This window comes from Podarcis tiliguerta (assembly GCF_965153285.1).
Source record: "Podarcis tiliguerta genome assembly, chromosome: Z".
NCBI classification, from domain to species: domain Eukaryota; kingdom Metazoa; phylum Chordata; class Lepidosauria; order Squamata; family Lacertidae; genus Podarcis; species Podarcis tiliguerta.
Genome location: NC_139553.1, coordinates 11,401,502 through 11,424,617, shown reverse-complemented (window position 1 = coordinate 11,424,617; position 23,116 = coordinate 11,401,502). Strand labels below are relative to the sequence as shown.

The following is a 23,116-nucleotide window of genomic DNA, read 5'->3' as shown; positions in this document are numbered from 1 at the left end:
TTGACAACGAAACAGACTACCTCAGGTGATGAACTCTCTTTCGTTGGAAGCTTTTAAACAAAGGTTGGGTGGCCACCTGTCAGGGATTCTTTAGTTGAGATTCCTGCATCGCAGGGGGTTGGACTAGATGACCCTTGGGGTCCCTTCCAACTCTACGATTCTATGAAATACCCTTCCAGTAAAAAAAATAAAAGCAATAAAAGCAATAAAAACAATTCCATATGTAAAAACAATTCAAAACAATTTCGTATGATATATAACTCAAAACAATTAATAGAATAATAGAACTGTCGACTTGGGATCCCAAGGGTCATCTAGTCCAACCCCCTGAAATGCTAAGCATCCATGACATGGTGACCCATCCAAAGAATCCCCACCCAAAAAAACCCATTTAGAACTATGACATCAAACATTGATTAAACTGCCTGTTGGAATAAAAATAAAAAGTTATCAGTAGGCACCAGAAGTTCAAAGGGGGGGGGGGCTGTCTGATCTTAATTGGGAGGAGTTTCACAAAACCAAGCCCATAATACTGAACGCAAGGCTCCTGGTGAATCCAACAGGCGCATCTGGGGCACCACTAACATTGACTCCCCCCAAGTCCTCAGTGGCCAGGAATATAAGGGATCAGGCGGTCCTTGAAGTATCCTGGATCCAAATGGTTAAGGGCCTTGTGAATTAATGCAGGACTAAATGCAGTAACGTAAGGGTGTTTTTAAAAAATTATATATGCAGAGGGGGTTTTTCTGCCGGTCCTCAAGGGTACATAGTACTGGCACTTCTCTCCCCCCACCCCATGTTAAAAGTGTGCCACCAGCATCAAGTGAATATTGGCACTTTTTTTCTATAAATAAAAAAGCACTGTATACAGTGGTGCCTCGCAAGACGAAATTAATTCGTTCTGCGAGTTTTTTCGTCTTGTGAATTTTTTCGTCTTGCGAAGCACCACTGTGTATTGACGGTTTCCCATAGGAATGCATTGGCGGTTTTTTAAAAAAGGCGCAAGACGTTTCGTCTTGCGAAGCAAGCCCATAGGGAAATCCGTCTTGCGAAGCAACTCAGAAAACGAAAAACTCTTTCGTCTTGCGAGTTTTTCGTCTTCTGAGGCATTCGTCTTGCGAGGTACCACTGTATATGGATACACTGGCAGAGGAACGGGAGTGCGGAGGGAGCGGACCGCCCTCAGCACCACTATTCTGGTAGGGTGCCATCGCGGCAGACCACCCCCCGGACATGCGCCACGCCCCCACAGGCAGCGCGCCACATCCCCAGAACGTGTGCCATGCCCGTGGGCGGCACACCACACCCCCAGGGGGGTGCCAGTCACCCCCCCCCGCCTGCTCTCCGCCCCAGTAGCGGAGCATGCAGCTTTGCCACTGTATGGATATGTTTGTGAGAGCCACTTTGAGAATAATTTGGAAACATGGCAAATAAATGCATTTGATGGTAATAGCACCCTATGGAACTCACCGTTACAAGATGCAATGACATTTGCTGATGATACAATGAACTCTAAAAGGATCTCTTCAAACTGGATGAAAGGGGAACAAAAAGGCAAAGGCAATTTGATGCAAAAGCGTCAACTGATGCCCACTGGGGCAGTGTTGTGTACTGGTGAAGTGTGTTGGGCCGGGACTTCGGAGACCAAGGATCAATACCCACAGTCATGAAGCACCCTGGATGAATTAGGGAGGGTCACTGGCCTAACCATAGCTGTCAACGTTTCCGTTTTTTAAAGGGAAATTCCCTTATTCCGAATAGGATTCCTCGCAAGAAAAGGGAAAAGTTGACAGCTATGGGCCTAACGCTCTTCACGGGATTTTTGTGAGGATAAAATGGGGGAGAACCACACACACCACCCTGAGCTAACTGGAGGGAAAGCTGGGATATAAATGCAATAAATAAATAATTCCTAATTCCATATATACAACAGCTAGGGTCTGAAATCGAGATGACGGCCCAAGGAGGTCTGGAGACTGCAGTGGATCGCTCAATGAAGATGCGCAGCAGCCTTGAGAAAGGGCAAAGGCCCATCTAATCTGGCATCCTGTACTCACAGGCTAATGGAACGTTTGAAAGCGTGGCCCGCGCGCAACAGCGACTCTCTCCGCTCGCGGTGCCCAGCAGCTGCTATTCAGAAGCATTACTGCCTCCTGCGCTGGGAAGCTGTATATGCGCTCCTGAGCCAAAGCTGCATAGGATTGCAGCCGAAGAGACACCTCTAGCTCTCGTGTTCGCCAGGTGCCACCCTGGGGCTCTTCTCCCCCACCACCAGGAGACGCCTAGGGTTCAACCACGTGCACGCCGTGCGTAGGGAAGCGAGAACAAGGCGTTCGGCTAGGGGCACCTCGCCCTATCGGGAGCCTCCCCCAAGGTAGTAAAGAGGGCGGGCGTGATTTTTAATTTTACTGTATTTTTAAACGGCAACTCTACGGGAGGCCTCGGCGTGGTGGAGACGACGAGGCCAAAGGATTCCATTTGGGAAGGGCTGCCTGGGCGTGCGCCCTGGGCGCAAAGCGTAAGTCTCCGAGGGGCCCCTGGTGGTTGCGCTTGGGACGCAGGAGGCTCGTTCGGGGCGGGGGCCAGGCTCGCCCATTCATTCTCTCTGGGCCGGTCAGGGTGCTTGGGAGGTGAATCGAGAAAGCAGAGCGAGCGGCAGTGCGGGCTCCGGGAGGCAGGGGGCTCTGTGCTTGCGCCGCGGCGCCGGTGTCTTCTCCTCCTCGTCGGAGCGCCTCAGAGGCGGCGCCAGGCTCGACTCGGCCGCCTTCCTCCGCCCTCGCCCATGGCTCCCGCCGGCGGCCTCGGCTCCTGATGGGCTCCTGCGCTCGGTGCAACGGGCTGTTGGGGAGCGGGGGCTCGGTCTAGCGCGCCCGCCCGGGTAAGGATCGCCGCCGCCGCCTGCGGGCCCTGAGAGGGCCGCCTCTCCTTCCCACTTGCCGCTGCTTCTCCGCTTCTCCTCCTCCTCCTGTTCCTGCCTCCGCTCCCCGCCCTGCCGGGCAATGAGAAGCTGCTTCTGCTTGAAACGGGGGAGCCGGGATCAGCCGCCGCCAGCGCCCCGGGCAACAGTTAAGTGTCTCCCCTCCAAGGAGCCTTCGGGGCCAGGCCCGGCTGGCCCACCCACCCCCTTTACCCCCCACTCCGGACTGGGCCCTGCGCCTTCTCCTTCCCCTGCTTCTCTTTTCTCCCTGGGGGTGAGGGCTTTGCATTGCTTCCTTTCCCCCCTCCCCACCTCACCTTTTGGTTTTGTGACCTCCAAACCCTACACACACCTTGTGTTGCAGGGGTGCCTTTTGTTGTAAGCGGGGCTTCCTCCGCAATAGATAGGATGCTTCTCCTGGATTGAGAGGGGGGGAGGTACTCAAAACAAGCCGACAAACAAACAACCAAACGTGCTCTAGGGTGCTAGTGATGGTGGGGGCATCCCTCAGCCGCTTCCTTTCATTGTGTGGACACAGCTTTCCCTTGTTCGAAATCCTCTGGGATCCTGAGAATGGGTCTCGGTTTAAGGAAGAAATAAATGATTTCCTGGTAAGGATTCATAACAATGGACTGGCCTTCAGCCTAAATATCTCTTCCCATCCCTTGTCCATCTCCTGATCCAGGGGAAACTATAAGTATATATGGATATCCCAAACAATCAGTAGATTCTAACCAATCCGTGGAAATCCAGCCAGGCACATGCCATGGAGCTAGACCTACTCAGAGTAAACCTACTGAAACTAATAACCATGGCTTAATCAGGTCTGTTGTTTCCACTGGGTCTACTCTGAGTAGGCCTAGCATTAGATACAACAGCCAATGTTATTCAATATGTCACATGATGCTTTGGCTAGGTATTTATAACCCTCTGGCTACCAGCTGGTACCACCCTGCCATTTGTCGGCTTTGTGAAGCACCACTGTATACTGGGTTGAACTGTTGACTGCTTGGCCTTGGCTGGTGCGCCCGGCTTTGATTGGCAGCTGATTTCCCAGTCCTTTGATGAGAATCTCTCTACACACATGATGACAGGTTTAATACAAGGGTTAAACCTGTCACCACTGTCTTCTTGGTAGGGTGTGTTTCTGGGCAGAGCCACAGAATATGGTTCAAGCACATTTAACAGAGAGCCTGGGGACTGTAGTTTTCCCCTCACGATTCCCAGCACACTTGACAAACTACAGTTCCCAGGATCCTTTGAGGAGGGTGTCACAGACTTTGAATGTGCTTTAAATGTATTGTGTGTTTCTTCCTGTTTAAAAAGTAAGGTAACATAAGACAGATCCATAGGACAATACATTTATGAGGTGAATACAAAAGTCACATCCTTGTGAGTGAGCTCTTGAGTTCTCCAGGCGAGGTCATGGTTTGGAGAACTTGTGGTCCTCTAGATGTTGCTGGACTCCAGCTCCCATCAGCCCCAGCCAACATTGCCACGGGTCAGGGAGTAATGGGTATTGGAGACCACCTGGAGGGTCACAGGTTCCTTATCTGTGAGCTAGTTGTCAAGCAAAGTAGAGAGGGAGGCCAGAGGGAACCAACTACCTTAGTGTTAAGACCAGGGGTCAGCAAACTTTTTCAGCAGGGGGCTGGTCCACTGTCCCCCAGATCTTGTGGGGGGCCGGACTATATTTTGAAGGGAAAAAATGAACGAATTCCTATGCCCCACAAATAATCCAGAGATGCATTTTAAATAAAAACACACATTCTACTCATGCAAAAACACAGAGTCCCGGACCGTCCGCAGGCCGGATTTAGAAGGCGATTGAGCCAGATCTCGCCCCTTGGCCTTAGTTTGCCTACCCATGGTTAAGACCATCAAGTTTGCATTGAAGTTGAATGTTGGAAGATTCAGGATGGATAAAAGCAAGTGTTTTTTCATGCAGTACATACAGTGGTGCCTCGCAAGACGAAAAGAATCCGTTCCGCGGGTCTTTTCGTCTTGCGGTTTTTTCGTCTTGCAAAGCAAGCCCATTGACAGAGTAGCGCTATTAGCGCTATTGGCGATTTAAGGGCTAAAAACGGCTTTTTAAGGGGTGGGGGATTAGCAGTTTTGCTGCTAAAATGCTTTTAGCAGCTTAGCGATTCAAAATAAGGGGTTTTGGAGCAAAAAAAAATTCAAAATTTTTCATCATTTTTCGTCTTGTGAAGCAAGTCCATAGGGAAATTCGTCCTGCGAAGCGCCTCTGCAAACGGAAAACCCTTTCGTCTTGCGGGTTTTCCGTCTTGCGAGGCATTCGTCTTGCGGGGCACCACTGTAGTTAAATTAGGGAACTTGCTCTCAGTGGAGACACTGGTGGCCATTAGCTTGGATGGCTTTAAGAAGGTTGGACATATTCATAGAGAATAAGACTGCCAGTCAGTTCTGCTTCCACAGTCAGATGCAGCAGTGCTTCTGAATACCACAGGAGAGGAGAAGCTGTTGTGATTGGGTTCTGCTTGAGTGTTTTCCATTGGGGCATCTGGGCGACTGCTGTAAAAACAGGATGCTGGACTAGATAGGCTATTGGCCTAATCCAGCAGGTTCTTGTTACCATACATTCTTATGAACATGGATTTTTTTTCTCTTGTTCTTTTTTAAAAACAAACAACAAACAAAAAACCTGCACAATTTTTCATTTCTTCCCACCCGCCTCTTAGTTACCACTTTAGGTAGGATGATGTCTACAACACTCCAGCCCCAGTTAATGTGAGCCATTTTAAAAACACATTGCAGTGAGATATTCTACCGATCATGCAGTGAACAGGACTTTGCACTTTGAAAGGGAAGCTTTATCATTTTTTTGAAGATAGAATCACAGAGCTGTGGAACTCCTTGCTGCATGAATACAAAGGGTATTATTAAGACATATCGCCGTAGCATTTTGGGGTGGAGAGCTCTGTCCTAAGAGCACTTTAAACAAAGTGATAAACCTTGCAGGAAATGAAAACAGCACCTTTGTTGGGGTGACTGGTGTTGTGATTGCTCCATCTCAGCTGGAAAAATGAACAGCAATGTGCAGCTCCAGATTGTCAAGGGGTTAGAGCACTGTACTTGCAAATAAAAGGTCACTTAAGTTTAGAACAAGGGTGGCTAAGCTGTGGACCTCCACATGTTTCTGAACTACAACTCCCATCAGCTGCAACCAGCGTGATCAATATTTGGGGCCCATGGGAGCTGTAGTTCAGCAATATCTAGAAAGGGTACAGGTTCCTCAACCCTGGTTTAGAAATGGAAAGAGGGCGCGCCACATAAATTCACAGAATTACAAACAGTTGTGTGTGCGCATACATACACATACAGAGCAACACTCCTTTTATAAATCTAAAACTCAGGATCATTTGAATGAGTTCAGGGCTCTCAAAACATAGCCTGCTTTTTTCACACAAGGCATAATTGACGGTACGATTCTAAGCATGTTCATTCAGAAGCAAGTGTTGTTTTTGTTAGTGGGAGTCGGTGGCCACTAGCTTAAAAGGGATTATATAGGAATTAAAAGTTCAGGCAGCCACATTCTGCATTAATTGAAGTTCCTGAGGGGTCTTCAAGGGCAGCCCCTGTAGCAAAATATCACAGTAATCCAATTGGAGAGGTTGCTAGACCATGAGGGTATACCTGTCCAGAAATGGTGATGCAGCCAAAGCTAGAAAAAGCAGACCCTCTGTGACACCGAGTCCACCTGGGCTTCTAGTGACAATGCTGAATCCAGGGTACATACACCTGAGCTGGCTGTTGATAGTAGGCCTCTTCCACCCAGCTATACTGGTCACATTAAACAGATTCTCAAAGACACGGCTCTCTTGCATGGCCTTTTAACGGATGGGGCTGTAGCTTAAGAGAGCCAGTGTGGTGTAGTGGTTAAGAGCGGTGGACTCGTAATCTGGTGAACCGGGTTCGCTTCCCTGCTCCTCCACATGCAGCTGCTGGGTGACCTCGAGCTAGTCACACTTCTCTGAAATCTCTCAGCCTCACTCACCTCACAGAGTGTTTGTTGTGGGGGAGGAAGGGAAAAGAGATTGTTAGCCGCTTTGAGACTCCTTCGGGTAGTGATAAAGTGGGGTATCAAATCCAAACTCTTCTTCATCTTCTTAATTGAGCTGTGCATTTTTGCATCCAAAAGGTCCAAGCTTCAATCCCAAGCATTTCCAGGTAGGACTGGGAAAGGCTCTTTCCTGAAACCTTGGAGAGTCGCAGGCAATGAGTTTGGGCAATTCTGAGCTAGATGTTTGCAGGGAGCAGATATCATTGTTGAGGGGAGGGGACACACAAACAATTAGCATACCACATTGTCTGTGTTCTGATTTCCTTAGGTCACTTTCTTAGATCTTATGTTTAAAGCACCATGATACTACTTTTTAAAAACACCTGTGGCTTCCTCCGTAAAATGCTAGGGACAGAAGTTTGCTAAGATTGCTGAGAGCTGTTAGACTTCTAACAGCTACAGTTCCCAGCACCCTTAATCTCCAGGTCCCAGGATTCTTGGGAGAAGCAGCGACTGTTGGAAGTGGCATAAGAGTGCTTTAAATATATGGATGTGACCTATATTAGATTAAGGTAGCTTCCAGGGAGTTGTCTGGCAGGATAAAGGTAAAGGGACCCCTGACTGGTTAGACCATGGTGCTGATAACACCAAGGTTGCAGGTTCAATCCCTGTATGGACCAGCTGCATATTCCTGCATTGCAGGGGGTTGGACTAGATGATCCTCAGGGTCCCTTCCAACTCTACAGTGCTATGATTCTGTGCTATGACCATTAGGTTCAGTCACGGGCGACTCTGGGGTTGCGGCACTCAACTCGCTTTATTGGCCGAGGGAGCTGGCGTACAGCTTCCGGGTCATGTGGCCAGCATGACTAAGCTGCTTCTGGCGAACCAGAACAGCGCATGGAAACGCCGTTTACCTTCCCACCGGAGCGGTTCCTATTTATCTACTTGAACTTTGACTTGCTTTCGAACTGCTAGGTTGGCAGGAGCTGGGACTGAGCAACGGGAGCTCACCCCATCGCGGGGATTCAAACCGCCGACCTTCTGATCAGCAAGTCCTAGGCTCTGTGGTTTAACCCACAGCGCCACCCACGTCCCTCGTGTGGCAGGATACTCGAGCCAAATTTTTTAACATCTTAAAAAGTAGAGAAGGAGAAGCAGGGTGTCATCCAGGTTGAAAGCAATGTGTGTGACTTCCAAGGTGGATTGACTATGAGAGTGACATTTGATGCTTGTCACACTTGCAACAAGTATGCCAGTTTGTAGTGCAGCATGAATTCTGATGCTCAGTCCTTGCTCATGGATCACATTGAGATTCCCCCTCTTTGCTCCTTGCTGAGATACCAGCCCTAGAACAGCTGCCCATCTCATGTTGGGTTTCTTCAGAGGATGTAGCCGAGTGCATCTGGTGCAGTTTTGTGTCATTGCAGGAAGACTTCTTTCCTGGTGCAAATTTGGGCGAGCATTTTTAGAATGAGTATTTTGAGGTTGCTGAAACTGCACTTCCTTTGCTCTCGCTCCAGGAAGCTTCACAGGAGGGCTTAAAGCTTCTGTCTGTGCAGGGCTGAGTGACATGCTTCCTGTTTGATAACAATGCTGGTATCAGGTGTGATGTGAAGGAAATGATCGGATTTCCCTTCCCCATTGCCGCATCTCCTTCAGCTCAGAGCAGAATTGACCTTGCAACATGCCTGTGGTAGGGCTGAGCTGCTTGGAGATTTTCCAGGACCTGTTGAGTGGGGAAAGTGTTGCGGCTTAGGGAGTAGAGCATCTGGTCTGGCTCAGCCTAAGGCAGCTTCTTGTGCCCCTTTACTGGGAAAAGAGCATAGCTCAGTGGTACAGCATCTGCTTTGCATGCTGATGGTCTCAGGTTCAATCTCCAGCATTTACAGGAATTTCTGAAGCCTGGAGAGCCACTGCCAGCCTAGCTCAGTTTTGACTGGGCATGAAGGCAACCAGAATGATCTGGGATGGATGATCTTGGGACTCTTTGAAAGGCCTCTCTCTCCTGTCACCACCTACTGGGCTTCTGGTGTTAATGGGACAGAGAGGTGGCAGCTTAGCATGAACTAACTATGACTTAGCATAAACACAGAGCTATGCAAGCTCCCAGAAAGATTATCAAAAGGTTATCCTGATGACTTTAAGATGTTAGAATGTTCACATAATCGGAAGAGAGCTTCTTATGTCTTTATTTCCAGAGGCCACTCTTTGCAGGCAATAAGTCTCAGATTCAATACCAGGTATCTTCAATTAAAAGGATCGGGTAACAGGTGATGGGAAACATTGCCTCTTCTCTTTGCCTGTGACCCTGTGGGACCACTGTCTGACAAGAGAAGTCAATATTGGGGCAGAAGGGCAAGCAGCCAGACCTGGTAGCGGAGTAGACTCCCTAGAACGAAAGAAACGCCTGCTGGGTCAGGCCAGTGGCCCATATGGTTAAGCATCCTGTTCTCACAGTGGCCAACGAGATGCCCCAACAGGGAGCCCTCAAGCAGCACCTGAGCACAACAGCAACTCTTCCCTCCTGTGGTTTCCAGCCACTTCTATTCAGAAGTACTGCTGCCTCCATCAATGGAGGTAGAGTTCAGTAAGAGTAAGATGAATGATCTTGGGACTCTTTGGTTTAACAAAAATGCAAGCAAGAGGCTACATGATAGAAGTTCATGAGAAATAAGCATGGTTTGGAGAAAGTGGGTGAGGGTCACAGTAATGCTTCTGAATCCAATTTGCTGGAAACCACAGGAGGGGAGAGTGCTCCTGTGCTCAGGTTGGCCACTGTGAGAACAGGATGCTGGGCTAGATGGGCCATTGGCCTGATCCAGCAGGACACTTCTTACTTTCTTAAGGCAGCTTCCTACGCTCCTGTTCACTGTTTCCCCACCGCAAACACTTGCATTGCCAACTGAAAACTAGGATGTTGCTCAAGAGCTGAAAAGACATGTCATCTCCCACCAGGCAGACATGCCATTTTTCTATCCTACTTCCACCTGCAGCAACTTCCAAAGCTAGGAAATCCATTCCTTGTTGCTCCTATGACAGTCATGGCAGCTTGCTATCGGTTGGATGCGCAAGGAGTTCAAGGGCCCAGGAGCCCACCAGCCGTGGTAAGTGTCTGCAGTATTTTGGCCTAGTGACTAGATTGGCTGCAGTCATCATAGCAGGGCTTAAGGACCAAAGGAGGGGTGTCCCCCCCCCCCATTGCAGTAATGCATGGCTTTTCTTTTTTTAAAAAAGAGAAGTCATCCTGAAGTTGTGTATCAGACACAATACACAGTGGCAAGTTCAAAAGATGGTAAATATTAAAACAAAACAAAACAGGTGGGGTATTCAGGGGACCCAGCCAGCTGCTTCCTCTGATAGCAAAATCTAACGGTCTGTGGAAAGTTCGGAACAATATTTATCTAAATCTCCCAAGCGATATCCGGTCTCTTTTTAGGTCTGATTTGGACACATCCTGTAGGCAGAATAATTATGCCCTTAAAGAGGCAGCTAGCAACAAGACAAAACAGCTTGTTTAGATCAATGGAAAAGCACCGTGTAGCAAGGAACAGTTCTTTGTGTTTGAGGTGTGTGAATTCTGAAACACACAGGGTTTCTATGAGGCTGGATTTTCTTTTCTTTTTTGCATTTTGTCTTTCCTGTGTCCAATGGGTTAACGTTTTGCTGAGATTTTGAGCCATTCCTTTCAGGCCAGGATAGAACAGCAATTCTAAAACCTTTCAACACCCAGGGCCTTCTTGAGATGACTGAGAATTACTGCCTCCCCCCCCCCCTTCTATTACAAAAACATAGTGTAAAGGCAGAGTCAGTCACAAAATGGAGGCAGAGTGTAGAATAATAATTTGGCAGTTAGTGACATCAGTTTCTATTGATATCTCATCCATCTTTGGAGATGGTTAATTTTTTTGCCACAGTGTTTTCCTTGTGGCAAGGAATTCCGTAGCTCAGCTTTCCTCAAGTTACAGATACTTTGCTCTGGAGATATTGTGCCTTGGCCTCCCCATTTTAAGTAGAATTTGCTCTAAGCCAGGCATAGACAAACTTGGCCCTCCAGATGTTTTGGAACTACAACTCTCATCATCCCTGACCACCGGATGGGATGATGGGAGTTGGGGATGATGGGAGTTGTAGTTCCAAAACATCTGGCGGGCCAAGTTTGCCTATGCATGCTCTAAGCCAAGAAGGCTTTGTCTTTTAGATTCTTCCTTCCCGCTTCCACAATATCCCACACCCCCATCCTCTGTAATTTCTTCTCTCATTCATTTCAGCTTTGTACCTTATTCTCCCCCTTCAGCCAAACAGTTTCTTTCATTGCTCCTTCCTGGTTCTTTTAAATTCACCTCTTCCTCCTACAACAACTTTCCTCTCTTATCCCCTACCTTTCCATTCCCCATAAATCAGTCAATTGATTTGCCCTGACCCACCAGCAAGGCTCTTACTTACTGCATTCTACCTCCATTGATGGAGGCAGCAGTACTTCTGAATACAAGTGGCTGGAAACCACAGGAGGGAAGAGTTGCTGTTGCATTCAGGTCCTGCTTGAGGGCTCCCTGTTGGGGCATCTCGTTAGCCACTGTGAGAACAGGATGCTTAACCATATGGGCCACTGGCCTGACCCAGCAGGCGTTTCTTTCGTTCTAGGGAGTCTACTCCACTACCAGGTCTGGCTGCTTGCCCTTCTGCCCCAGTATTGACTTCTCTTGTCTGGCAGTGGTCCTACAGGGCCATGGCAAAGAGAAGAGGCAATGTTTCCCATCACCTGTTACTCGATCCTTTTAGTTGAAGGTGCCTGGTATTGAATCGGAGACCCCTTGCCTGCAAAGAGTGGCCTCTGGAAATAAAGACATAAGAAGCTCTCTTCCAATTATGTGAACATTCTAACATCTTAAAGTCATAATGATAACCTTTTGATAATCTTTCTGGGAGCTTGCATAGCTTTGTGTTTATGCTAAGTTCATGCTAAGCTGCCACCTCTCTGTCCCATTAACACCAGAAGCCCATTAGGTGGTGACAGGAGAGAGAGGCCTTTCTGTGGCTACTCCCCTAGATAGGATTCCCACTCAAGAGAGGTTAGATGGGCTCCCTCCTTCTTATCCTTCTGACAGGCCTTTGGAAACTAAAGAACAGACGGTGCTGACTGCTGGGCTGTTGTCAGGGCAAACTTTATTTTACTTGATGGTTCTAAACGTGTTCCAGTATATTTTAATAATTGTTTTTAATTAGTTTGTTGTTATGACTTGATATTTTATAACAGATTTTTTTTAATGTTGAAACCTGCCTTGATTCCCAGCTTCAGAGAAAAGTAGGATATAAATACATTTGATATAGAAAAAGAGGGGTGGTTGGCTTTTGCTGCCGAACTCCCCAAGGGACTGAGTCCCCTAAGTCTATGATTGGTCAGAGATGAATGGATGGAGGCAGGATGCAGCAAAAGCAAGGCAGATCTTTATTTTTCTGTTGCAACAGACTTCCCTCCCCTCCTAGCAAGGAGGCAAGAGAGAGACCCAAAACCAAGAAAAAACATCACTTTTAAGGGTTTGCATTTTGGCATGGAGAAGAAGGACATCCCCTCTACAAACAGGCAGAAATTACCGTATTTTTCGTTCTATAGGGCGCACATTTTCCCTTCCAAAAATTAAGGGGAAATGTGTGTGCGTCCTATAGAGCGAATGCAGGCTGCGCCGCTCAGCCCAAAGCCAGAATAGGAAGACGGAGCACTGCGGAGCACTCCGTCTCGCTGCTCTAGCTTGGGGATGGCTGCACGCAAAGCTTCTCCAGGGCAGTGGGCTGTCTTCACCCCACTGTCCTGCAGAAGCTAGCAAGGCTGTTCCCAAGCCAGAACAGCGAGACAGAGGGCTCCGTCTTGCTGCTCTAGCTTGGGGACAGCTGCATGCACAGCCTCTCCAGGGTAGTGGGCTGTCTTCACCCCGCTGTCCTGCAGAAGCTAGCAAGGTTGTTCCCAAGCCAGAACAGCGAGGGTTCCGTCTCGCTGTTCTGCCTTGGGGATGGCTGTGCGCAAAGCCTCTGCAGGGCAGCGGGGCGCTGTGCTCCAAAGGCTTCAGGGATCTTTGAGGCTGGAGGTGGGGGAAAGCAGCGCTTCCCCCCACCGCCAGCCCCACAAGCTCTGGTGAATGTACCTTGAACACACCTTGTTTTAGAGGGGGAGAACAAGAAAAAAAATTTTCCCCCTGTTCTCTCCCTCCTATGGTCTGGTGCGTCCTATGGTCCAGTGCGTCCAATGGAGCGAAAAATACGGTACATCACACATAAAGTGGGGTTACTATGGCTCAGGCAGGCCAGGGTGTGATATTCCTGAGCTCTGTTGCAACAGAAAAGTAAAGATCTGCCTTGCTTTCACTGCAACCTGCCTCCATCCATTCATTTCTGCCTAGTCATGGACTTGGGGGACTCAGCTCCTTGGGGAGTTGGGCAGCAAAAGCCAAACACCCCTATTTTTCTGTATCACATTTAATAATAAATATAATGGTTATGATTATGGTTGGGCTTAGTGTTAGATATGAGCTGAGCCAGAGTGCTCGAATGGACCCAGTGGCCTGACTGGGCATGTCAGTTTCCTAGGTGTGCTGTTCCCGTGAGAGATAGTGCCTCTCTCTCTTACTGCTCACCATCCTGGAGATAGTAAGTGACATACTATGCATATTCAAATAGGTGAGCCAGTCCAAAGAGTCCAAGCAATAGGAAACCTAGAAGATTTGTTTGGGGGTGGGAGATGGGAGAGCGAAGGGGAGGGGGAAATGGGGCAAAATAAGTGTGTGGGAAAGGCACATTGCTAGTTAGCATGCAAGAACTTCACTCATCAGCATTAATTAGACACTGGCGTCTTTCCACCACAAGTTGACTCCCCAAAGTGGAGAAAAACAGAATGCACAGTGGATTTAGATTTGAGTGTTCAGAGGCACTTGGTGTTTCCTCTGCTGGAAAGTGGGGGGTGGGCCCTGTTATTTGCTCCCCCATTCCGCCCCCCAATAAAGTGGGCATTTGCCCCCGCCTAGTACAGAAGGGCCTGAGTTTTCTCCCTTTCCGCCTTTCCTCCACCATCCACCCCTTTTATAAAATGGGTCTTTGTGCGCCCAAAGACAAAGTCCGAATTGATGCCGGGTTTCCTGTCCGCCCCCTGCCGCTCGCTCTGAGTCACACACCCACAAGAAGGCTTTTGTGCTTCCAAGCCGACAATGGCTTTGCTCTTTCTCTCTTTTTTACTGTGTGCCCCCCCCCAGCCCCCACCGGAACCCAAAGGCAGATTATTGTTGGCATCTTCTAACAGGGGTGAGAGAACGTAGTTCTTTCTGCCAAAGTACATCCAGGAATGCCTGACTTGGTCACTTGGCAAATGCTGCCCTTTTTCTGAAAGATGGCCACTGTTCCACTAGGCTGCTCTTTATCATTATTTTAATTTATTAAATTACTTCTATACCACCCTTTATCTGAGGATCACAGGGTAGTTTACCATGTGAAAACACAAAAATAGATAACATGATAAGCAACAAAAAAATACCTCCCCCTGTTTAAAAGGCCATGGATTGTTTAATCAGCCAAATGCCTGGGAGAAGAGGAATGTTTTTGCCTGGTCCTAATGATGTATAATGAAGGCGTAAGGTGGGCCTTACTGGGGAGAGCATTCCACAAATGGGGAGCCGCTGAAGAAAAGGACTGCTGTCTTGTTGCCACCCACCAGCACACGAAGAAGGGCCGCAGATGATGGTTGCAGGGTTCAGGTTAGTTCACTAAGGGGTCTTCAGCCTTGACCACCTCGTAAGTCTCTCCACCTGCCTGTTAACCCAAAGTGTTCTTTGTCCCTAGATATATAGTGGCTGGTTGGTCACATAGTAAGGGGGAACGCTCTGTAGATCAGGAGTGCAGAGCAGTTTTCAGCCATATTCACATCTGAGGACCTCATGCCAAGGGTGGTCAGGACAGAGGTGAAAATGGATAGGGCTACACAAGTTAATTTGTACTGTTGTATTAAAGGCTGCATCACAGCAGCCAGGCACACACCAGTGGTTTCCACATACCCGTGTCTCCATCATGGCAGGGAAAATGCGTCATGACAGTTCAAGGACACACTCCAGCCAGTTGACAGCACTCAGGGTGAGGTTTGTGGCCTGGATGGGGAGAGATCCTTGGGGATTGGACTGGGAGAATTTGAAGGCCTCACTTGACCTCCTGGCCCAAGATTCTCTACCCTTGCCATAGTTCTATGTGCTTTCAAGAGATGCTCCACTCACTGTTCTTCACTCATAGTTAGGCAAGACAAGGAGGAGCCACCCACTAAGCCAGGGGTGATGCCCTCCTGATGTTGCACTGAAGCTTCTCTGGGGCTGATGGGAGTTGTAGTCCACGGCTTCTGGAGGACATCCATGTTGACAGCCCTGTGCTAATCCCTGACGCTGTGTGGCACCTGGACCAGCCTTCTTTAACCCAGACTTTGTTGGAACTACAATTTGCATCATCTGCAGCCAGCTCAGCCCAGTGGCAAAGGATGATGGGAGCTGTAGTCCAACAACAATACCTGGCGACCCAAGTTTGAAAGGACACCGTATTACAGGAGATAGTGTTGAATTTACACCAGAATTAATTTTTGTTTTCTATGCTTATGGGACATAATAGGGATCTCAAGACCAAGGACTTCACTTCGCATTTCCTAAATGCCACATCATACGGCAGTGGAAAAATCTGGATGGCCTAAACCTATCAGCTTGGTACCGAACAATTTGGACTTAGCAATAATGGGAGAAAATCAGATGTAAAATATGGGTTAGTCAAGGAAAAAAGTTACTGTAGTCATTTTACACCACCCAGCAGAACTTTATTGCATATGCATGCAGCAAACACTAACAAAAACACAGAACAATGGCAGTTATGGACATTTGGCAACACTGGGACTTTTTATCCCCTGAGGACGTCATGATATGTCATGTGTGTTGCACCTGTCTTTTTAGTGTAATTCCCCCATTTTTCGGAGTGTTATATTGTATTGCTTCTATTTAAAAAAATGTATTTTTTCTTTTTTGGATATATACATTTGTGGATGGGGGGCTGCCTTTGGGTCACATCCCCAAGCTATATTTAAAGCCCATGGCTTGAGCCCCTAAGAATCTGAGAACTCTAGTTTGTTTTAAGGGTACTGAGGATTGGAGCTCTGTGAGGTATAGACTACAGTTCCTAGGGTTCTTTGGGGGAAACAAAATGCTTTAAATAGATGGTGTGGGTGTGAACGTTCAATGTAAGTGAACCTGCGTTCCACTTTTGAATCCTTTTTATTTCTTCCTTGCTTTAGTATCCTGCACCATCACTTTACTGCCTGATTTGTCTCTTGTTAAGATCTGTGAGATTACAATTTCCCACCCACCCATGGGTCTGATCCTAGTCACCTGAACGCAGCTCAGTGCTTTAGGTGAACTATTCTGTGCTATTTGCTTTAGCCACTGAGAGAGGGCCCAAGGCAGGTGCTCACTGTTCACCTGGGGGTCACCTGTCTCCTTAAATAGGGGCCCTTGCAATGTTAGCATGCTGTATATTGTGGGTGTAGCTTTCTGAGTCTCCAACCACATGGAAATAATTGCATAGCATGCTGCTTAGCCCTTAGGCCAGGGCTGGAGGACCTCTGCCGTCCTTTACCTAAATTGGAGCACTACGAAAAGTTATTTATTGCTGTTTTCTCCTGCTCCACATTCTTTGCTAGATTTAATTGCCCCCCTGGGCTTTGTCACCCAGCTGCAACCCCTTTCTCCTATGATAGGAGCTCCCCTGGAACTCCCACCTACATGTTGGTTCTCATGGTACTTGCAGGGGTTGCAATCTTGTGTAGCACTGAATGTTTCCCCTCTGCTTTGAGGTCTGAAGCCTGTTGGTCTTGTTCTGCCTCCTTCAGGTGTGAGCTTTTGGGGGACTGGTCCTTAAGGGCTCTAGTCCTTAAGGTTTTCAGTCAGTAAACCCATTATTTGCAAATGGGGTGATATGGAGACCTGGGTGCAGTTTCCTTCTCCTTTTTAAAAAGTAGGCTACCATCCTTGGGCGTCTTTTGCTTCTCTCGGATGAAGACCTGCCTGGGTTAAACGTTCCTCAGGCAGTGATCCTTAGCTGAACCTAGTTGAGAGCCTATCAGAAAAGGGAGTCAATTCAAGTGAGTTTTTATCAGCTGCAAATGCCACTTTGAGTTAGGTGTGCCCAGCCAAGGGTGTTTATTTTGGCAGCCTCTTGTTATACTGTGTGATAGGGCAGCCCACTGGCGTTTTGCTCGCTGACCTTGCCCTCCCTCTAAATCTTCTTCACTCTTTCAGGAACAGTCCACGATGCCTGAGGTTAGAGAACTTGCTGATGCCTTGCCAGATGTGCCCATGGACCCAATCACTGGAGTCGGGGTCGTTGCTTCCCGGAACCGAGCGCCTACAAATTACGATGTCGTAAGTACACAATGAGTTGTCTTGTATTTTCCATCCTTAATACAAAATCCTAAATCTCTCTCTCTCTCAGGGTTTTCATGGCATTGAATCTGGATTATGTGGGTTCCGAATTCTTTTTAATTTCGTGCACAGAAAATCTGCATGCATCCTGATGACTTGTCTCTAACTGTTTTTGTAAGCACTGCTTACTCACTTACTTCCTCATATCCTACTAAGAAGTAGTTTTCTAGCGTATGAGATTTTTAGTTTCCATGCTCCCATCATTTGCTCTGAGGTCGAGAGCTATGAGGCCACATTCCCTTCTGAACAACTTCCCTGGGGGCCAAGTGCCATAGTGAGTGGGGCAGGTTGTCCCTGGCTTCTGTGAGCACACATGTACACCTCTCTGTCTTCCATCCAGCAATCAGAGTTCAAGTTTGCCTTCCCGCCAGGCAACAATGCTTGAGTTCAGTGAGGGACATGGCCTTGGGAAGAGGTCCAAGAGCCACATGGAAATGCCTGGAATGCCGCAATCAACCCCAGGTCTGAGGTCCACTACCCCCTGGACTAGAAGCTTGTGGGTGGTGAAGCAAATGGAAGTTTTTTGAATGCATATATTGATATTCTTGAGCTTGGTTACATATTCCTTTAATACAGAGCGTAACACAGGCTTCCACGTTTTGGTCTCCTTTCCTGCTATTGCATGGGGATCTGCCTGGGTTAAATATTTTTCTGTTTGTTCTGGCAACAAGTCTTGCTATGTAGCGATAGGCCGGTTGGCTTCCTGCCTACTGACCTCGGTTCACGTTACACACTTTGCTATGCAGAAAGCGCCTTCTGGAGATTTGCCCTCCAGTGGCTGCCATAACCTGGAGGGCTATTCATTCCTGTCATTAATTTCTTTTTGTTCTGCTTGTGTTATTTAGGTACTGCTTAATCATTTGCATTTCTGAGCAGTGTGCATGTAAATAAACCACACAGAGAATAAAAAATCTGTCACAAAAGCAAAGGCTGACCAGCAGGCATTTTCTGCTGGAGTGAGGAAGACTTTGTCATGTGCCTGAAGTTCAGCCAGGAGGGTGCCTGTCTCATAGAATTGGAAGGTATCCCAAGGATCATCTAGTCCAACCCCCTGCAATGCAAGAATCTCAGCTAAAGCATCCATGACAGGTGGCAACCCAACCTCTGCTTAAAAACCTCCAAGGAAGCAGAGTTCACAACCTCCCGAGAGAGTCTGTTCCACTGTCAAACAGCTCTTACACTCAGAAAGTTATTCCTGATGTTTAGTTGGAATCTTCTTTCTCATAACTGGAAGACGTCCTATCCTCCAGAGCAGGAGAAAACAAGCTTGCTCCATCTTCCATGTGACAGCCTTTAAGATATTTGAAGGTGGCTATCATATCTCCTCCCAGTCTCCTCTTTTCCAGGCTAAACATACCCAGCTCCCTCAACCATTCCTCATAAGGCTTGGTTTCCAGACCTTGATCATGTTGGATGTTCTCCTCTGTTCACTCCTGTGTCATTTTCCTCCAGGGTTTTGTCTCTTGGAATGGGCGGTCTCCCTCCTCCCTAGGGGCACCCCACCTGTCTTGCTCTTCCAGTGCAGTTCACTCAGCTGTATCGAGAAACTCTGCATCTTGTCCTGTAGCCTGAAGTGTGGCTGGGTGGGCCTCAGTTTGCTCCACCTTCTCTTCCAGCAAGGCAACCAGTTTGCACTTGCTAAAAGTATACTCTTGCACGTTCAGTAGCAGGTATAATAATAATTTATTATTTATACCCTGCCCATCTGGCTGAGTTTCCCCAGCAACTCTGGGCATCTCCCAATCAAATGTTAAAAACAATACAGCATTAAATATTAAAAACTTCCCTAAACAGGGCTGCCTTCAGATGTCTTTTAAAGAGATGATAGCTGCTTATTTCCTTCACATCTGAAGGGAGGGTGTTCCACAGGGTGGGCGCCGCTACCGAGAAGGCCCTCTGCTTGGTTCCCTGTAGCTTTGCTTATCGCAATGAGGGAACCACCAGAAGGCCCTCGGCGCTAGATCTCAGGGTCTGGGCTGAACGATGGGGGTGGAGACGCTCCTTCAGGTCTACTGGACCGAGGCCATTTAGGGCTTTAAAGATCAGCACCAACACTTTGAATTGTGCTCAGAAACGTACTGGGAGCCAATGCAGATCTCTCAGGACCGGTGTTATGTGGTCCCGGCGGCCACTCCCAGTCACCAGTCTAGCTGCCGCATTCTGGATTAATTGCAGTTTCCGGGTCACCTTCAAAGATAGCCCCACAAATATGGCACAGGTGTTGCAGGTCACAGTAGCCACTCCCTCACCACCCATGTCCTCTTGATTCTGCAGCAGCTCCTTCATCGTCAAGAAGAAGAAAAGTAAATTTATTATTTATACCCTGCCCATCTGGCTGGGTTTCCTCAGTCACTCTAGGCAGCTCCCAATAGAGTATTAAAACACGGTAAAACATCAAACATGTCTCGTCTCTGGTGGGTGGGAGTTCCACAGACTTGAGCCCACTGAATGCATGGCTTTTGTAGTTAACAAGCTATGCACCTGAGCCATTGGGGGCCACCAGCAGAGACTCCCCCAGAGATTTCAGGGATCGAGCAAGGGTCTAAGGGATCAGGTGGTCCTTAAGGTATTCTGGACCCGACTTGTTAAGAGCCTTGCAAATGGATACAACCTGCCCCAGAATGTATGGCTCCACGTGGAAGCATGCATTTTTTCAGGCTTCAGAGCAGCTCTGCCCACTCAGTCGCATCCCTCTGCGGAAGTGGCTCTCGTGCAAGTGTCACATAATGTTTGCTCCGGACTTGTGAGAAATCTATATTTTTGTGTGACAGCATCTACTCTCTGGAATCTCACGCCTGTTGGAATGCCATGCACACATTCCAGCCAGGGGAGGGGAAGGGGCTGGGAAGGGGAAGCGACCTAGGGAAGAGTCCCAAGGGTCAGATTCTGCTCCCGGGCCTGAGGCTCCCCTCCTGTGTATTGTAAGGATACAGGTGGCAGAAGCTGGGAAGGAGCTTAAGAGAGTCAGCCAGAGCAGATGCTTTTGAGTTAGCTTGACTGGTTGATCACCCTATATCTGAGCTTGGATTTGGGAAGGGAGGTGCTTTTTGGGGACAGGGAATCTGAAACCAGCCAGCTGGAGGTATGTAGCAAAAAAGCAGATGCATGAACCTGATCCTTGGGGGGGGGGGGGAGAATGTGGATGTTGATGAACTGTTGTTGAACAAGAGTGTGAAGTCTCCCCGGAGCTCAGCTGGGTTTTTGGTTCTTGTCTTAGAGAATGTATTATGATTGCTAAAAAGGATGCCTAACCTATGATGGAGCGTTCTAAGCAGCGACTGTACAAATTCAGCCGTGAACAATGTTAACATAAAAAATTATTGGGGGGGGGGATACAACTCTTTTCTTCCACCCACATTCCTCAGAAACCTGCAAAAGATTATAAGCATGGGATGGGATGGAGGTGATAGATTTGGGGAATGCAGGCTGGTGCCTTTTAATTTATCACAAATTGGAACATTAGGCATTTACCTGGGAGTTAGGCCAGTTTGAATTCAAAAGTAGACAGTTTTTAGAATCATGGAATTGTAGAGTTGGAAGGGACCCCTAGGGTCATTTAGACCAACCCCTGGTAATTCAGGAATCTCAACTAAAGCTGATCTGTGAGGGTTTCCGACTGGCAACTGTTTAACAATAGCAAAAACAAAATCACCTTTTTCCACCTGATCAAGGAGGCTGAAATGAAGAGAGCTTGTCAGAAGATTTGTGCATAAAAGTACAGTGACCTCAGCTCAACCAAAATGATTAAAACTAATTATTACACTCAGAATATGCTCAGAGACATTCTGGAGTAGCCGGTGTTGGTTCAGAGTAGACCCAGTGATCCTAGCTAAGTTAGGTTCATTAATTTCAGTGGGCCTACTGTGAGTAGAACATGGTAGAATGCAGTCCCATGTCTAATCGGAAGTATGTCCTTTCAAATTTAGTGGGGCTTACTCCCAGGTAAGAGGGGATAGGATTGCAACCTTGTTTATATTCATATTAATGCAAACTAAACGTTTAGTGTTTGTTCCACCCCCTTTTTTGGTATGATTTTGATAGAACTGTATGCATTGCATCATTTGGTGTATAAACAAAAGCCATCCTGAGCGGTATGATTCCAAAAACAAGCAACAGGTTGCTAGTCCTTATGAGTGCAATAAAACTCTTGAAAGTGCATGAACCGTGGTGAAATTCAAGAGCTTGGTGGGGGATGAAAAGGATTGTGCATGGATCTTTCATTCTTCAGCCCTCTGGTTAGCAAGAGTTGATCAACCCTTGCGAAAACCATGCAGGCTCTCATCTTTTGCATGATCCATGCAGGTTGTAGACACTTAAGCTTCTCTGGGTGTGGAATTTGGAAACCCTTGGAGCAGATTTATCTTCTACTTTTGATGCAGCAGAGAGGGTGGGTAGCACAGGTTACCTAGGTAAAGGTACCCCTGCCCGTATGGGCCAGTCGTGTCCGACTCTAGGGTTGTGCGCCCATCTCACTTAAGAGGCCCGGAGACACTTCCGGGTCACGTGGCCAGCGTGACGAAGCTGCTCTGGCGAGCCAGCACCAGCGCAGCACACGGAAACGCTGTTTACCTTCCCGCTATAAAGCGGTACCTATTTATCTACTTGCACTTAGGGGCGCTTTCGAACTGCTAGGTGGGCAGGAGCTGAGACCGAAAGACGGGAGCTCACCCCGCTGCGGGGATTCGAACCGCCGACCATGCGATCGGCAAGCCCTAGGCGCTGAGGTTTTACCCACAGCGCCACCCGCATCCCCTACAGGTTACCTACTTGATGCTTTTAGCACTAAACTGCAAGGGAGCTCTGATTGGGGAAGGGCACCTGCTTTGCATGCAGAAGGTCCCAGGTTCAGTCCCTGCCCTCTCCCGGTATGGCTGGGAAATACACTTGGTGGAAATACACTTAGTGGAACTGATGCCAGTCAGTGCAGACAGTCCTGAGCTGGATGAACCAATGGGTGACACTGTATAAGGCAGCTTCCTATGTTCCTAATAATTTTCACGCTGGACCAGGGAATTCGAAAGCTCTGTTTGGGCTTTAACAGACCGCTGTTGCCTAGGAATACTGTGTTTTCCCAGCTGCAGTTGGAAGCAGTATTTTGAAAGGAAAAGGTATATGTGTCGGAAATTGTGGGGAAGGCACTCCACTGAGCCAGTATTCCTGAGGTGAACAGTATTATCTCTGCTGGCTCATGTTCCTTTAGTTTGCAGCCCATTTTCTCCAGTACATTCCAGTTCCTCTAGATCAGTCTTTCCCCCAACCCAGATGTTTCTGGGGCTGCTGTGTCCATCCACTAGCATTCCCAATGGTCAGTGGTGATGGGAGAGGCAGTCAACACCATCTGGAGGGCACTAGGTTGGGGGTAGCTGATCTAGATCAGCCTCCTGCAACCTAGTGCCCAAGCATTGCTGGAAGTCCTAAGAAGTTGTAAACTCCAATATGCACAGCTTGGCACCTTGTCTGAATCTGCACGCATAGGCATGGCAGCTGGAGGCTCTGCTCCTTTGCATCTCAAACATTTCTCCTCCACCTTTCCACAGAACGAGGCTCACAAGGCAGTGTACGAAGATCAGGGCTGCAATCTAAAAGCCACAACACAAAAGGAAAATGAATTGGGGAGGGAGGAGGAGGGGAAAAAAACCAAGGTCAGGTAGTACTGGGTATTAGTTATAGAGTTCAGCAGGTCATGGA

The 23,116-nt window shown here is 48.0% G+C and overlaps 1 protein-coding gene across 5 annotated transcripts in view; it reads left to right on the top strand.

Moving 5' to 3' along the window:
- The first annotated feature begins 1,989 nt into the window (after positions 1-1,989).
- MVB12B (multivesicular body subunit 12B) overlaps positions 1,990-23,116 on the top strand; it is a 103,698-nt gene continuing 82,571 nt past the window's right edge. For 2 of the 5 annotated variants that reach the window (XM_083423982.1, XM_083423981.1), the window contains exons 1-2: positions 2,595-3,065; positions 17,246-17,368. In XM_083423982.1, the coding sequence (XP_083280108.1) occupies positions 3,000-3,065; positions 17,246-17,368 (189 nt within the window). In that variant the 5' untranslated portion in view covers positions 2,595-2,999. Of the gene's footprint in view, positions 2,375-2,582; positions 3,066-17,245; positions 17,369-23,116 lie in introns of those variants that run through there. The other 3 variants (XM_083423984.1, XM_083423983.1, XM_083423985.1) reach the window with 3 other exon arrangements.